The following is a 15,962-nucleotide window of genomic DNA, read 5'->3' as shown; positions in this document are numbered from 1 at the left end:
ATGTCAGAACCTAAGATACCGATTCCTGAACTGTTTTCCGGAGACCGATTTAAGTTTAGAAATTTCAGGAATAATTGTAAATTGTTTTTGTCCCTGAGACCCTGTTCCTCTGGAGACTCCGCTCAGCAAGTGAAAATTGTTATTTCTTTTTTACGGGGCGACCCTCAGGATTGGGCTTTCTCGCTGGCGCCAGGAGATCCGGCATTGGCTGATATTGATGCGTTTTTTCTGGCGCTCGGTTTGCTTTATGAGGAACCCAATCTTGAGATTCAGGCAGAAAAAGCCTTGCTGGCTATGTCTCAGGGCCAGGACGAGGCTGAAGTGTATTGCCAAAAATTTCGGAAATGGTCCGTGCTGACCCAGTGGAACGAGTGTGCATTGGCTGCAAATTTTAGAAATGGTCTTTCTGAAGCCATTAAGAATGTGATGGTGGGTTTTCCCATTCCCACAGGTCTGAATGATTCTATGGCCCTGGCTATTCAAATCGACCGGCCCTATGAGCTGGATTTTTGTACTTAGCAGACTTGCTGATATCTCTGAGACCCTCGCCATTGGGGTCATAACAGTAAACACTGGTAAAAGTGTTAAAGGGCCACTGTCACCCCCTCCAGCCGTTATAAACTAAAAGAGCCACCTTGTGCAGCAGTAATGCTGCATTCTAACAAGGTGGCTCTTTTAGTTTTAGGTTCAAGTATACCCCCAAAAAAGCGATTTGATACTTAGCCACCATTGCTGTCTCTAGCCAGGGAGGAAGCTCCTCACTCCCCAGCTCGAAACGCTCCTCTGCCGTCACTCACATCTTCTTGGTCTTTCTGCGCCGCCCCCTCAGCGCTGTTTACGTTTTCAAACCGGCGCCTGCGCTGTGTAGTACTGTTCTGTGCGGCAGTGCGGCCACCCACCTTTGGAATCCCAGCCCCGCACTGTGTTATGCATTATGCACAGTGCGGGGCTGGGATTCCTGGGCATGCGCAGAACAGTACTACACAGCGCAGGCGCCGGTTTGAAAACGTAAACAGCGCTGAGGGGGCGGCGCAGAAAGACCAAGAATATGTGAGTGACGGCAGAGGAGCGTTTCGAGCTGGGGAGTGAGGAGCCGCCTCCCTGGCTAGAGACAGCAATGGTGGCTAAGTATCAAATCACTTTTTTTGGGGTATACTTGAACCTAAAACTAAAAGAGCCACCTTGTTAGAATGCAGCATTACTGCTGCACAAGGTGGCTCTTTTAGTTTATAACGGCTGGAGGGGGGTGACAGTGGCCCTTTAAATAATTCAAATTACAGTGTAAACTAACTTAAAGTAAAAAAAATAGGATGCCCTGCAAATAATTTACTTTCCATTGTTTTAGTGTGCGTTTCAGTATTTTACATCTTTTTCTGTTTCCACAGGAAAGAAAAGTGTCTCAACTGAAGGGGAAGTAGTGCTGACCCACATGAAGAAACTAATAGATGAATATGAAAATGACTCTATAAGTGCTCACAGTTTGAATGGAGATCGGTTTGATCACACAGATGCTGCTTCAGATTGTCCGTCTGATGTTCCAGCTAAAGAAGACAATATATGTGAACTGCCAGTGCGTGACCCTCTTCAGCAGTTCAAGAGGATGTACAAGTTTGAGTCAGAGGATTCTGGGGTTGAGATGCCAAGTGGGGCAAACTCACCTTCTACTCCCAAAGGTTCTGAGAAGAGTTTTGTGATGCATAGCCGGGATTCATCCTGTGATTCTGGGGTGCTTAGTGCATCATCCTCACCCACTGTGGGTCACATGGAAATAAGTGATGGAGGAGCAACTGTAAATGTGACCCATACATTCCTTTCAAATGTAGAGAAATTTAAAGACCACACGGAACTTAGTAAAGAACATGTTGATGAGAATGAAAATAGTGTAGAAGATTTTATTGACTGCCAAGAGGAAGAGCTAGACTTACCTCCATGTAATGAGGAAAATGAACCTTCAGCCATTGCGTTGTTTAATACAGAGCTTTCTTCCACAATGGAGGAGGAAACGAAAGCCATGGGTGACTTTTACAAAGACACTTTTGAAGATATCCAGAATTTGCATCAATTAAAAAGATGTCCAACAAGTGACAGCCTGGACGAATATATGGATGAATGTTGCAGGCTTAGTGAGGTAAGAGTATTTGTAGGACACTTATATGACACTGTGTCATGACAACATTAAGGGTCATTCAAATGGTCTAGATACAATGTGCGCCCATTGGGATCTCGTGAACTTTATCACAGGTCTGTATTACACAGATATTTGAGTTCATGAAACTTAACCTAACCCCTTAGTGACAGAGCCAATTTGGTACTTAATGACCGAGCCAATTTTTACAATTCTGACCACTGTCACTTTATGAGGTTATAACTCTGGAACGCTTCAACGGATCCTGCTGATTCTGAGATTGTTTTTTCGTGACATATTGTACTTCATGTCAGTGGTAACATTTCTTCGATATTACTTGCGATTATTTATGAAAAAAATGGAAACATGGCGAAAATTTTTAAAATTTTGCAATTTTCAAACTTTGTATTTTTATGCCCTTAAATCAGAGATATGTCACACAAAATAGTTAATAAATAACATTTCCCACATGTCTACTTTACATCAGCACAATTTTGGAAACAAAATTTTTTTTTGTTAGGGAGTTATAAGGGTTAAAAGTTGACCAGCAATTTCTCATTTTTACAACACCATTTGTTTTTAGGGACATCATATTTGAAGTCACTTTGATGAGTCTATATGATAGAAAATAACCAAGTGTGACACCATTCTAAAAACTGCACCCCTCAAGGTGCTCAAAACCACATTCAAGAAGTTTATTAACCCTTTACGTGCTTCACAGGAATTGAAAAGATGTGGAAGGAAAAAATGAACATTTAACTTTTTTTTGCAAACATTTTAATTCAGAACCGTTTTTTTTATTTTCACAAGTGTAAATACAGAAATTTAACCATAAATTTTGTTGTGCAATTTCTCCTGAATACGCTGATACCCCATATCTGGGGGTAAACCACTGTTTGGGCGCATGGCAGAGCTTGGAAGAGAAGGAGCGCCGTTTGACTTTTTCAATGCAGAATTGGCTGGAATTGAGATTGGATGCCATGTCACGTTTAGAGAGCCCCTGATGTGCCTAAACAGTGGAAACGCTCCACAAGTGACACCATTTTGGAAACTAGACCCCTTAAGGAACTTATCTAGATGTGTGGTGAGCACTTTGAGCCCCCAAGTGCTTCACAGAAGTTTATAAAGTAGAGCCGTGAAAATAAAAAATCGCATTTGCTTACACAAAAATGATCTTTTCGCCCACAAATTCTTATTTTCACAAGGGTAACAGGAGAAATTAGACCACAAAAGTTGTTGTGCAATTTCTCCTGAGTACGTCGATACCCCATATGTGGGGGTAAACCACTGTTTGGGCGCACCGCAGAGCTTGGAAGGGAAGGAGTGCCGTTTTACTTTTTCAATGTAGAATTGGCTGGAATTGAGATCGGACACCATGTCGTGTTTGGAGAGCCCCTGATGTGCCTAAACAGTAGAAACCCCCCACAAGTGACCCCATTTTGGAAACTAGACCCCTTAAGGAACTTATCTAGATGTGTGGTGAGCACTTTAAACCCCCAAGTGCTTCACAGAAATTTATAACAAATAAAAAATCATTTTTTTTTCCTCAAAAATGATTTTTTTAGCCTGCAATTTTTTATTTTCTCAAGGGTAACAGGAGACATTGGACCCCAAAATCTGTTGACCAGTTTGTCCTGAGTATGCTGATACCCCATATGTGGGGGGGAGAGCACTGTTTGGGCACCCATCAGGGCTCGGAAGGGAAGGAGCGCCGCTTGGAATGCAGACTTTGATGGGATGGTCTGCGGGCGTCATGTTGCATTTGCAGAGCTCCTGATGTACCTAAACAGTAGAAACCCCCCACAAGTGACCCCATTTTGGAAACTAGACCCACCAAAGAGCTTATCTAGATGTGTGGTAAGCACTATGAACCCCCAACTGCTTCACAGAAGTTTATAATGTAGAGCCATGAAAATAAAAAAAATCATCATATTTTTTCCACAAAAATGATCTTTTCACCCCCAAATTTTTACTTTCACAAGGTTAACAAGAGAAATTGGACCCCAAAATGTATTGTGCAATTTATGCTGAGTAGGCTGATACCCCATATGTGGGGGTAAACCACTGGGCGCATGGCAGAGCTCGGAAGGGAAGGAGCGCCGTTTTGGAATGCAGACTTTTATAGAATGGTCTGCGGGCGTTATGTTGCGTTTGCAGAGCCCCTGATGTACCTAAACAGTAGAAACCTCCCACAAGAGACCCCATTTTGGAAACAAGACCCCCCAAGGAACTTATCTAGATGTGTGGTGAGAACTTTGAACCCCCAAGTGCTTCACAGAAGTTTATAATGCAGAGTCGTGAAAATAAAAAATATTTTTTTTTCCACAAAAAATATTTTTTAGCCCCCAAGTTTCTATTTTCACAAGGGTAACAGGAGAAATTGGACCCCAAAAGTTGTTGTCCAATTTATCCCGAGTACGCTGATGCCCCATATGTGGGGGTAAACCACTGTTTTGGCACACGGCAGAGCTCAGAAGAGAGGGAGCACCATTTGACTTTTTGAGCGCAAAACTGGCTGCGGCGTTTAGACCCCCTGATGTACCTAAACAGTGGAAACCCCCCAATTCTAACTCCAACCCTAACCCCAACACACCCCTAACCCTAATCCCAACCCGATCCATAATCCTAATCACAACCCTAACCCCCAAAACACCCCTAACCCTAATCCCAAAGCTAACCATAACCCTAATCAAAACCCTAAACCCAACACACCCCTAATCCTAATCTCAACCCTAACCTCAAAACCTAACCCTAATCCCAATACACCCCTATCCCTACTCCCAACCCTAACCTTAACCCTAATCCCAAACCTAACCATAATCCCAAATGTAACCCTAATGCCAACCCTAATCCAAACCCTAATCCTAACTCTAACCCTAACTTTAGCCCCAACCCTAGCCCTAACTTTAGCCCAAACCGTAACTTTAGCCCTAAATCTAGCCCCAACCCTAACTTTAGCCCCAGCCCTAACCCTAGCCCTAAGGCTATGTGCACACGTTGCGGATTTTGCTGCGGATCCGCAGCGTTTCCGCAGCTGCGGATCCGCAGCGTTTCCGCAGCTGCGGGTCCGCAGCAGTTTCCCGTGAGTTTACAGTACAATGTAAACCTATGGGAAACATAAAACGCAGTACCCATGCTGCGGAAAAAACTACGCGGAAACGCAACGGTTTACATTCCGCAGCATGTCAATTCTTTCAGCGGATTCCGCAGCGGTTTTACACCTGCTCCATAATAGAAAACCGCAGGTGCAAAACCGCAGGGGAATCCGCACAAAAACCGCGGTACATCCGTGATAAATCCGCAGGAAAAACGCAGCGTTTTGGCCCTGCGGATTTATCAAATCCGCTGCAGAAAAATCCGCAGAGAACCATTCTACGTGTGCACATATCCTAACCCTACCCCTAAATGGAAAATAGAAATACATACTTTTTTAAATTTTATTATTTTTTCCTTACTAAGGGGGTGATAAAGGGGGGGGGGGGTTATTTACTATTTCTTTTATTTTGATCACTGTGATAGGATCTCACAGTGACCAAAATAAAACAAGAGGAAGAATCTTCCTCTGCCGGCCGGCAGATCATGGCGGGCGCACTGCGCATGCGCCCACCATTTTCCTACCGGAGCAAGAAGCCGGCGGCCAGCAGAAGAAGCAGGAAGATCCCTCTATTTCTCTGTCCTCTGATGTGCAATCACATCAGAGAACAGATAATGACATCACTTTTTTTTTTTTTGCAGTCGTCGGTAAACAGTTAATTACCGGCGATCGCAAAACAGGGGTTGGTAAAAACCGATCATGTTCTTTGGGGTCTCGGCTACCCCCGCCAGCCGAGACCCCAAAGATCTTACGGCTGCGATCACATCGGAGGACAGAGAAATTAAATGGCAAATCACGTTTTTTTTTTTAATTTGTTGCGACCGCCGATTACCGGCGATCGCAACTCGGGGGTCGGTAAAACCCCCCCGAATCATGTTCTCTGGGGTCTTGGCTACCCCCGGCAACCGAGACCCCAGAGAAAATCCGACTCTGGGGGGCGCTATTCACTTTTTCCACAGCGCCGTTAATTAACGGCGCTGTGGTTTAAGTACCCTTAACTGCCGCCGTTAAAAGGCGTATCGGCGGTCGTTAAGGGGTTAAATCTGTCAGCAGGATTTCACCCCCTCAAAACTACTTATATATGCATGTTTATTTGTCAGTGACAAGTCCAGCAATACCTTTCCATGTACGTTCCTCCATAACTGAAAAATGAGCATTTTAGTTTACACTCAGAGGAGGCTGAGAGGTTATTGTAGATCTTTAGCCTCCGTCCATGTGATTTTCTGATTTTTATTTTTAGATTCTGTTTTTCACAGTTAAAGTGTATCTATGATAAAAATTACAGACCTCTCCATTCTTTGTAGGTGGGAAAACTTGCAAAACCAGCAGAGTATCAAACACTTATTTTCCCCACTGTATGCACACACGTTATGTATTTGGTGCAGAAATTTCTGCATCTTTTGTCAGGAAAAATTCAGAGGCAAAAATGAGCCTTTTTAACATGCTTTTTTTGGTGCATTTTCCCCACTCATTATTATGAGTGCCTATCTTTCCTAGCCGTACATACGTGCAGGTATGTCCTCATGGGACTCATTATTTGCTGTCAGGGAAGAGTCAGGAGGCCCCCTATACACAGTAGATGCCTTTCTGGGCTTGTTGGTTTGATAATATACATTAAATGTGTATGGCCAGCTTAACATACCATCACTTATGTGATTCATTACGCAAACAATATCATGCACATATGCCTTACCCGCTCTTGTCAGGATACAATATTTACCTAAATCCTTGCTGTTAAAGTTTATTCACTACACACCACAAATCCTGTCCATGTTACAAATGTAATCTAAATAATCGTTTTAGGTGAGTAAAGTTCACCCAGAACCATTTCTTATGTTTAATTCAGAAAGAAGCAAAGCACAGGGAAAGGGAGAGGCTGGCCAACAATATAGCAGCTGATAGTAGTTAATCATTGACAGGTACTGCTATTGAATGCCTGCATTCTGGACATCTGACAAATAATGTCTTTCTGACAAAGAAAAATATTTGAGCTGCCCAAGTAAGTGTAGCATCCAAACCACTAAAATGTGGCGGAACGTTGCTGTAATGGAGCTTATTTAACTGGGCAACTAAACCTGTTACTCAATGTCTGTTTGCTGTAGCAAAGCCAAAGTCATATTCTCTATAACACTACATTTTTATTCTATATACAACATCAACAGTGGTATAAATAAAAGAGAAGGGGCAATAAATAATGTGGATTTTTTACCCATGACTGGTAGACTTGGTGTTTGCGTTCTTCTGTACAGCTTTTTTGGAGAGTTCTGCACCGGTTCTTGCTACTCAGCAGCAAAGCTAATGGAACTAAGCAAGCCTGTGCCCTCTTTCTCCAAAGGTCCTACCACGGCAGCTACATGTCCGACACTACGGTAAGCATCAATTGATAGGATCTTCATGCAAACATTTATAAAGGCATTTATATTTATAACTAGCTGATCTTGGTGAAAGGAGGATGTTTAGCATGCACTTCTATCATAGACTACAGTAAAGGAAGAGGGATGGAGGCTCATCAAAACCACACAGATCACCATGTTCTTCTTCTACGTAACACAGGAACAATAGTGGCTGAAATCTGATTTTTTAAATATATATTTTCATTTATAACACATTTGGCACAAGGGCTTATTTATGAAACCAAGTGAAAAAAAGGACAATGACTCTCCCCTTGTTATAAGTCATTTGGGATTTGATTAATTTTCACAGGTAACACTACTGTTGAATATAGCCTTATACTGTTGACATGATGTCACCATTTTTACTGATTCATTTTTCATTCCAAACCTCATCTGAATGATGATTGTCAGTTTTTATGAGCCAGACGTTAACATATGATGGGGGGATTGGGAGAATGTGTATGGGCAGCTGTAGAAATACACTTATCTCATCAGAAAATCAAGATGACGTTTTGTCCGCCTTCCTATTTCTTTTTGTGCTGCAGTTCAGTCCTCCCTCCCAGATTTTGTGCTGCAGCTCTGTCCTCCATCCCAGGTTTTGTGCTGGAGCGTCGTCCCTCCCTACCAGGTTTTGAGCTGCAGGTCTACTTAAAGTGTGCTTCCACAACTAAGGGGCCTCATACATACATAATACCTGTCAGATGAGTAATGGCTCAGCCAATATTATGATAAGCAGCTATCTCTCTCTGTCTTCATAGGATCATTCCCTCCTCTTGCCTAAAAAAAAAAAAAAAAGGTTGGTAGTCGGACATTGGATGTTGTCTCAGTAGAGTTGGAAGGTCTCTATGCATATTAGACGATCGGGAGAGCATGCCAAAATCCGCGACTATGGCCTAAGTAATGGGTATCCTGAAGATTTCATAGCTTCAAAGTACCACATAGTGGTATACCATGAACCTCTCCAAGTACTATATGTCGTGTTAGTAATGCATTTTGGAGAAAAATAGAATGACAGCTGGAGGATTTTTAGACATGTGGCGCTTATGGTGTAATTGACTTTGCATGTGAAACAACTTGTACCACTCAGTACATATCTTTTTGTCGGCCCAATGTATAGGAAAGTGAAGTCTGCTGCTCTTTCTTATATAGTAAAAAAAAATAAGCAGACACATAGCCGCCCAACAGAGAACAAAGGCGCAGTTTGCACAAACCTAAGAATTTTATTCTTAATTTCTGATGTGATAATGTGAACATTACTCAGGCCTCTGACACTGTATATTCTACATTAAAATACCAATGGACATATGAATAGTGTTTGATTACATTATAAGGAATCCGTTAAACTAACACTGACTCATATACACTCACCGGCCACTTTATTAGGTACACCATGCTAGTAACGGGTTGGACCCCCTTTTGCCTTCAGAACTGCCTCAATTCTTCGTGGCATAGATTCAACAAGGTGCTGGAAGCATTCCTCAGAGATTTTGGTCCATATTGACATGATGGCATCACACAGTTGCCGCAGATTTGTCGGCTGCACATCCCAAAGATGCTCCATACAAGGCAGGATGGATCCATGCTTTCATGTTGTTTACGCCAAATTCTGACCCTACCATCCGAATGTTGCAGCAGAAATCGAGACTCATCAGACCAAGCAACGTTTTTCCAATCTTCTACTGTCCAATTTCGATGAGCTTGTACAAATTGTAGCCTCAGTTTCCTGTTCTTAGCTGAAAGGAGTGGTACCCGGTGTGGTCTTCTGCTGCTGTAGCCCATCTGCCTCAAAGTTCGACGCACTGTGCGTTCAGAGATGCTCTTGGGCCTACCTTGGTTGTAACGGGTGGCGATTTGAGTCACTGTTGCCTTTCTATCAGCTCGAACCAGTCTGCCCATTCTCCTCTGACCTCTGGCATCAACAAGGCATTTCCGCCCACAGAACTGCCGCTCACTGGATTTTTTTTCTTTTTCGGACCATTCTCTGTAAACCCTAGAGATGGTTGTGCGTGAAAATCCCAGTAGATCAGCAGTTTCTGAAATACTCAGACCAGCCCTTCTGGCACCAACAACCATGCCACGTTCAAAGGCACTCAAATCACCTTTCTTCCCCATACTGATGCTCGGTTTGAACTGCAGGAGATTGTCTTGACCATGTCTACATGCCTAAATGCACTGAGTTGCCGCCATGTGATTGGCTGATTAGAAATTAAGTGTTAACAAGAAGTTGGACAGGTGTACCTAATAAAGTGGCCAGTGAGTGTATATATATAATACAAGAGTATACATATTTGCCGTCTTTGACTCATTCTATGGCAAAATGTTCTTGAACCAAAGGGATTAAGAAAGGTTCCTGGGTCTTTTGTATGTTCCTTGTAAGAGCACTGACTTCTAATCATTAGGCCGCACATACATTGTTCCTTAGGCCCAACTGTTCGTGCGGCATTCCTTCTCTCTACGTGGCCCCTTCACGTGTAGTAATTAGCAGGCATTGGAGGCCACACATGACAGACAAGCTGGACATAAGACACAGAACTCCCATTATATCATATTTAAAGATGATTTCAAAGTCTTTGCAGTCCATGAAGAATGCAATTGCTTTGTCCTACCCTGTAACTTTTGCATCGTACAACACGCTACATTTTTCAACACAGGTTCGACATTGATTAAATTATTTATGTTTCAGGCCAATAAAGGCATCTTTGTTGAATGAGGCTTTATAAGCAGCCTGGCCTGGCTCCAGCTCCTGCTGCTTCTATACTTCAGAAGCTCAGGTTTATCCTCTGCGCTGACAGATTGTTGTTTTCTGCTCAGCCTTTATCATCGCCCGGGCTTTAAAAGCAATCATGTAATTTATCTTCAGAAGAAAAAGAAAATTGTGATCAGAGATATTGCGCTTTGTTAAACATTCAGTTAAAACGACATCAATCTTGCGAGAACATTGTAAACATTGAAATGAAAATTAAACGGTATTAAAGGATTGAATGATACGTGTACTCTGTGACATCAAGAGATTACTCACAGCCGATCACACATTTCTCTTAAGGTACCGTCACATTAAGCGACGCTGCAGCGATATAGACAACGATGCCGATCGCTGCAGAGTCGCTGTTTCGTCGTGTGGTCGCTGGAGAGCTGTCACACAGACAGCTCTCCAACGACCAACGATGCCGAAGACCCCGGGTAACCAGGGTAAACATCGGGTTACTAAGCGCAGGGCCGCGCTTAGTAACCCGATGTTTACCCTGGTTACCAGTGTAAATGTAAAAAAAAAAAAAACACTACATACTTACATTCCGGTGTCTGTCGGGTCCCCCGGCGTCCGCTTCCCTGCACTGTGTCAGCGCCGGCCCTAAAGCAGAGCGGTGACGTCACCGCTGTGCTCTGCTTTACGGCCGGCCGGCGCTGACACAGTGCAGGGAAGCGGACGCCGGGGGACCCGACAGACACCGGAATGTAAGTATGTAGTGTTTGGTTTTTTTACACTTACATTGGTAACCAGGGTAAACATCGGGTTACTAAGCGCGGCCCTGCGCTTAGTAACCCGATGTTTACCCTGGTTACCAGTGAAGACATCGCTGAATCCGCGTCACACACACCGATCCAGCGATGTCAGCGGGTGATCCAGCGACGAAATAAGGTGCTGGCCTTCTAGCTCCGACCAACGATGTCACAGCAGGATCCTGATCGCTGCTGCGTGTCAAACACAACGATATCGCTATCCAGGACGCTGCAACGTCACGGATCGCTATCGTTATCGTTAAGTTGTTCAGTGTGAAGGTACCTTTACAGAAATGATCTATATAAATATATGACAATATAATTCTATAGATGCAATTTAAGGATATATGAAATCAGAAAAACACAATCTGCTGAATGGAAAGAGAAAAGGTGAGAAATAAGTAGAAAGAATGAAAAAGGAACATAAAATGGCTTTGTAAAGCACATGACACCTTTGTCATATGACATATAAATACTGGGGTTTCTTTACTAGTTCCAGTGGCTTGCAAAAGTATTCACCCCATTTGCTTTTTTCATCTTTTGTTACATTACATCCTGTTTGTGTGATGCATCAGCACAAAATAGTCTAAGTTGGTGAAGTGAGAAAAAGCATAAATTACAGTTATGGGAACAAATAACTAAAAATTGGCATGTGCATATGTATTCATACATATTCATGCATATGAAGCCCCTAAACATTTCTGGTGAAAGCAATTACCTTCATAAGTCACATGATTAAAGAAAGGAAGTCCACATGTATGAAATGTAAGTGTCACATGGTCTATCAGTATATGCACACTTTTTTTTTGAAAAGCCAGAGAGGCTGCAACACCATTAACCCCTTCATGACCCAGCCTATTTTGGCCTTAATGACCTTGCCGTTTTTTGCAATTCTGACCAGTGTCCCTTTATGAGGTAATAACTCAGGAACGCTTCAACGGATCCTAGCGATTCTGAGATTGTTTTTTCGTGACATATTGGGCTTCATGTTAGTGGTAAATTTAGGTCGATAATTTCTGAGTTTATTTGTGAAAAAAACGGAAATTTGGCGAAAATTTTGAAAATTTCGCAATTTTCACATTTTGAATTTTTATTCTGTTAAACCAGAGAGTTATGTGACACAAAATAGTTAATAAATAACATTTCCCACATGTCTACTTTACATCAGCACAATTTTGGAAACAAATTTTTTTTTGCTAGGAAGTTATAAGGGTTAAAATTTGACCAGTGATTTCTCATTTTTACAACAAAATTTACAAAACCATTTTTTTTAGGGACCACCTCACATTTGAAGTCAGTTTGAGGGTTCTATATGGCTGAAAGTACCCCAAAGTGACACCATTCTAAAAACTGCACCCCTCAAGGTGCTCAAAACCACATTCAAGAAGTTTATTAACCCTTCAGGTGTTTCACAGCAGCAGAAGCAACATGGAAGGAAAAAATGAACATTTAACTTTTTAGTCACAAAAATGATCTTTTAGCAATAATTTTTTTATTTTCCCAAGGGTAAAAGGAAAAACTGGACCACGAACGATGTTGTCCAATTTGTCCTGAGTACGCTGATACCTCATATGTGGGGGTAAACCACTGTTTGGGCATACGGCAGGGCTTGGAAGGAAAGGAGCGCCATTTGACTTTTTGAATGAAAAATTGGCTCCAATCTTTAGCGGACACCATGTCGCGTTTGGAGAGCCCCCGTGTGCCTAAACATTGGAGCTCCCCCACAAGTGACCCCATTTTGGAAACTAGACCCCCCAAGGAACTTATCTAGAAGCATAGTGAGCACTTTAAACCCCCAGGTGCTTCACAAATTGATCCGTAAAAATTAAACAGTACTTTTTTTTCACAAAAAAATTATTTTAGCCTCAATTTTTTCATTTTCACATGGGCAACAGGATAAAATGGATCCTAAAATTTGTTGGACAATTTCTCCTGAGTACACTGATACCTCACATGTGGGGGTAAACCACTGTTTGGGCACATGGTAAGGCTCGGAAGGGAAGGAGCGCCATTTGACTTTTTGAATGAAAAATGATCTCCATCGCTAGCAGAGACCATGTCACGTTTGGAGAGCCCCCGTGTGCCTAAACATTGGAGCGCTCCCACAAGTGACCCCATTTTGGAAAGTAGACCCCCCAAGGAACTTATCTAGAAGCATAGTGAGCACTTTAAACTCTCAGGTGCTTCACAAATTGATCCGTAAAAATTAAAAAGTACTTTTTTTTCACACAAAATTTCTTTTAGCCTCAATTTTTTCATTTTCACATGGGCAACAGGATAAAATGGATCCTAAAATTTGTTGGGCAATTTCTGCTGAGTATGTTGATACCTCATATGTGGGGGTAAACCACTGTTTGGGTGCACGGCAAGGCTCGGAAGGGGAGGCGTGCCATTTGACTTTTTGAATGGAAAATTAGCTCCAATCGTTAGCGAACACCATGTCGCGTTTGGAGAGCCCCTGTGTGCCTAAACATTGGAGCTCCCCTACACGTGACCCCATTTTGGAAACTAGACCCCCCAAGGAACTTATCTAGATGCATAGTGAGCACTTATAACCCCCAGGTGCTTCACAGAAGTTTATAACGCAGAGCCGTGAAAATAAAAAAATAATTTTTCTTTCCTCAAAAATGAGTTTTAGCCCAGGATTTTTTAATTTTCCAAGGGTAATAGGAGAAATTGGACCCCAAATGTTGTTGTCCAGTTTGTCCTGAGTACGATGATACCCCATATGTGGGGGTAAACCACTGTTTGGGCACACGGCAGGGCTCGGAAGGGAAGGCACGCCATTTGGCTTTTTGAATGGAAAATTAGCTCCAATCATTAGCGGACACCATGTCACGTTTGGAGAGCCCCTGTGTGCCTAAACATTGGAGCTCCCTAACAAGTGACCCCATTTTGGAAACTAGACCTCCCAAGGAACTAATCTAGATGTGTGGTGAGCACTTTGAACCCCCAAGTGCTTCGCAGAAGTTTATAACGCAGAGCCGTGAAAATAATAAATGTGTTTCCTTTCCTCAAAAATATTTTTTTAGCCCAGAATTTTTTATTTTTGCAAGGGTAACAGGAGAAATTGGACCCCAAAAGTTGTTGTCCAGTTTCTCCTGAGTACGGTGATACCCCATATGTGGGGGTAAACCACTGTTTGGGCACATGCCGGGGCTCGGAAGGGAAGTAGTGACGTTTTGGAATGCAGACTTTGATGGAATGCTCTGCTGGCGTCACGTTGCATTTGCAGAGCCCCTGATGTGCCTAAACAGTAGAAACACCCCACAAGTGACCCCATTTTGGAAACTAGACCCCCCAAGGAACTTATCTAGATGTGTGATGAGCACATTCAACCCCCAAGTGCTTCACAGAAGTTTACAACACAGAGCCGTGAAAATAAAAAATCATTTTTCTTTCCTCAAAAAAGATGTTTTAGCAAGCAATTTTTTATTTTCACAAGGGTAACAGGAGAAATTGGGCCCCAATGTTTGTTGCCCAGTTTGTTGTGAGTACAGTGATACCCCATATGTGGGGGTAAACCACTGTTTGGGCGCACGTCAGGGCTCGGAAGGGAAGTAGTGACATTTGAAATGCAGACTTTGATGGAATGGTCTGCGGGCGTCACGTTGCATTTGCAGAGCCCCTGATGTGCCTAAACAGTAGAAACACCCCACAAGTGACCCCATTTTGGAAACTAGACCCCCCAAGGAACTTATCTAGATGTGTGATGAGCACGTTCAACCTCCAAGTGCTTCACAGAAGTTTACAACACAGAGCCGTGAAAATAAAAAATCATTTTTCTTTCCTCAAAAAAGATGTTTTAGCAAGCAATTTTTTATTTTCACAAGGGTAACAGGAGAAATTGGGCCCCAATGTTTGTTGCCCAGTTTGTTGTGAGTACAGTGATACCCCATATGTGGGGGTAAACCACTGTTTGGGCGCACGTCAGGGCTCGGAAGGGAAGTAGTGACATTTGAAATGCAGACTTTGATGGAATGGTCTGCGGGCGTCACGTTGCATTTGCAGAGCCCCTGATGTGCCTAAACAGTAGAAACACCCCACAAGTGACCCCATTTTGGAAACTAGACCCCCCAAGGAACTTATCTAGATGTGTGATGAGCACGTTCAACCTCCAAGTGCTTCACAGAAGTTTACAACGCAGAGCCGTGAAAATAAAAAATAATTCTTCTTTCCTCAAAAATTATGTCTTAGCAAGTAATTTTTTATTTTTGCAAGGGTAACAGGAGAAATTGGACCCCAACAGTTGTTGCCCAGTTTGTCCTGAGTACGCTGGTACCCCAAATGTGGGGGTAAACCACTGTTTGGGCACACGTCGGGGCTTGGAAGGGAGGGAGCACCATTTGACTTTTTGAATGCAAGATTGGCTGGAATCAATGGTGGCGCCATGTTGCGTTTGGAGACCCCTGATGTGCCCTAACAGTGGAAACCCCTCATTTCTAACTTCAACACTAACCCCAACACACCCCTAATCCTAATCCCAACTGTAGCCATAACCCTAATCCCAACCCTAACCCCAACACACCCCTAACCACAACCCTAACCCCAACACACCCGTAACCCTAATTCCAACCCTAGCCCTAATTCCAACCCTAACCCTAAGGGTATGTGCCCACGTAGCGGATTCGTGTGAGATTTTTCCGCACGACTTTTGAAAAATCTGCAAGTAAAAGGCACTGCGTTTTACCTGCGGATTTACAGCAGATTTCCAGTGTTTTTTTGTGCGGATTTCACCTGCGGATTCCTATTGAGGAACAGGTGTAAAACGCTGCAGAATCCGCACAAAGAATTGACATGCTGTGGAAAATACAACGCAGCGTTTCTGCACGGAATTTTCCGCACCATGGGC

General features: G+C 43.0%; 1 protein-coding gene across 1 annotated transcript in view; it reads left to right on the top strand.

The window, feature by feature from the left end:
• Positions 1–15,962, top strand: part of LOC143769950 (uncharacterized) — an 83,404-nt gene that overhangs the window by 21,414 nt on the left and 46,028 nt on the right. Inside the window, exon 2 of the mRNA XM_077259034.1 lies at positions 1,386–2,128. Within this exon, the coding sequence (XP_077115149.1) occupies positions 1,386–2,128 (743 nt within the window). The remainder of the gene's footprint in view (positions 1–1,385; positions 2,129–15,962) is intronic.

The sequence above is a fragment of the Ranitomeya variabilis genome, chromosome 4 (assembly GCF_051348905.1).
Source record: "Ranitomeya variabilis isolate aRanVar5 chromosome 4, aRanVar5.hap1, whole genome shotgun sequence".
NCBI classification, from domain to species: domain Eukaryota; kingdom Metazoa; phylum Chordata; class Amphibia; order Anura; family Dendrobatidae; genus Ranitomeya; species Ranitomeya variabilis.
Note: the sequence above shows the minus strand (reverse complement) of the source record. Positions and strands in the feature narration are given on the sequence as shown.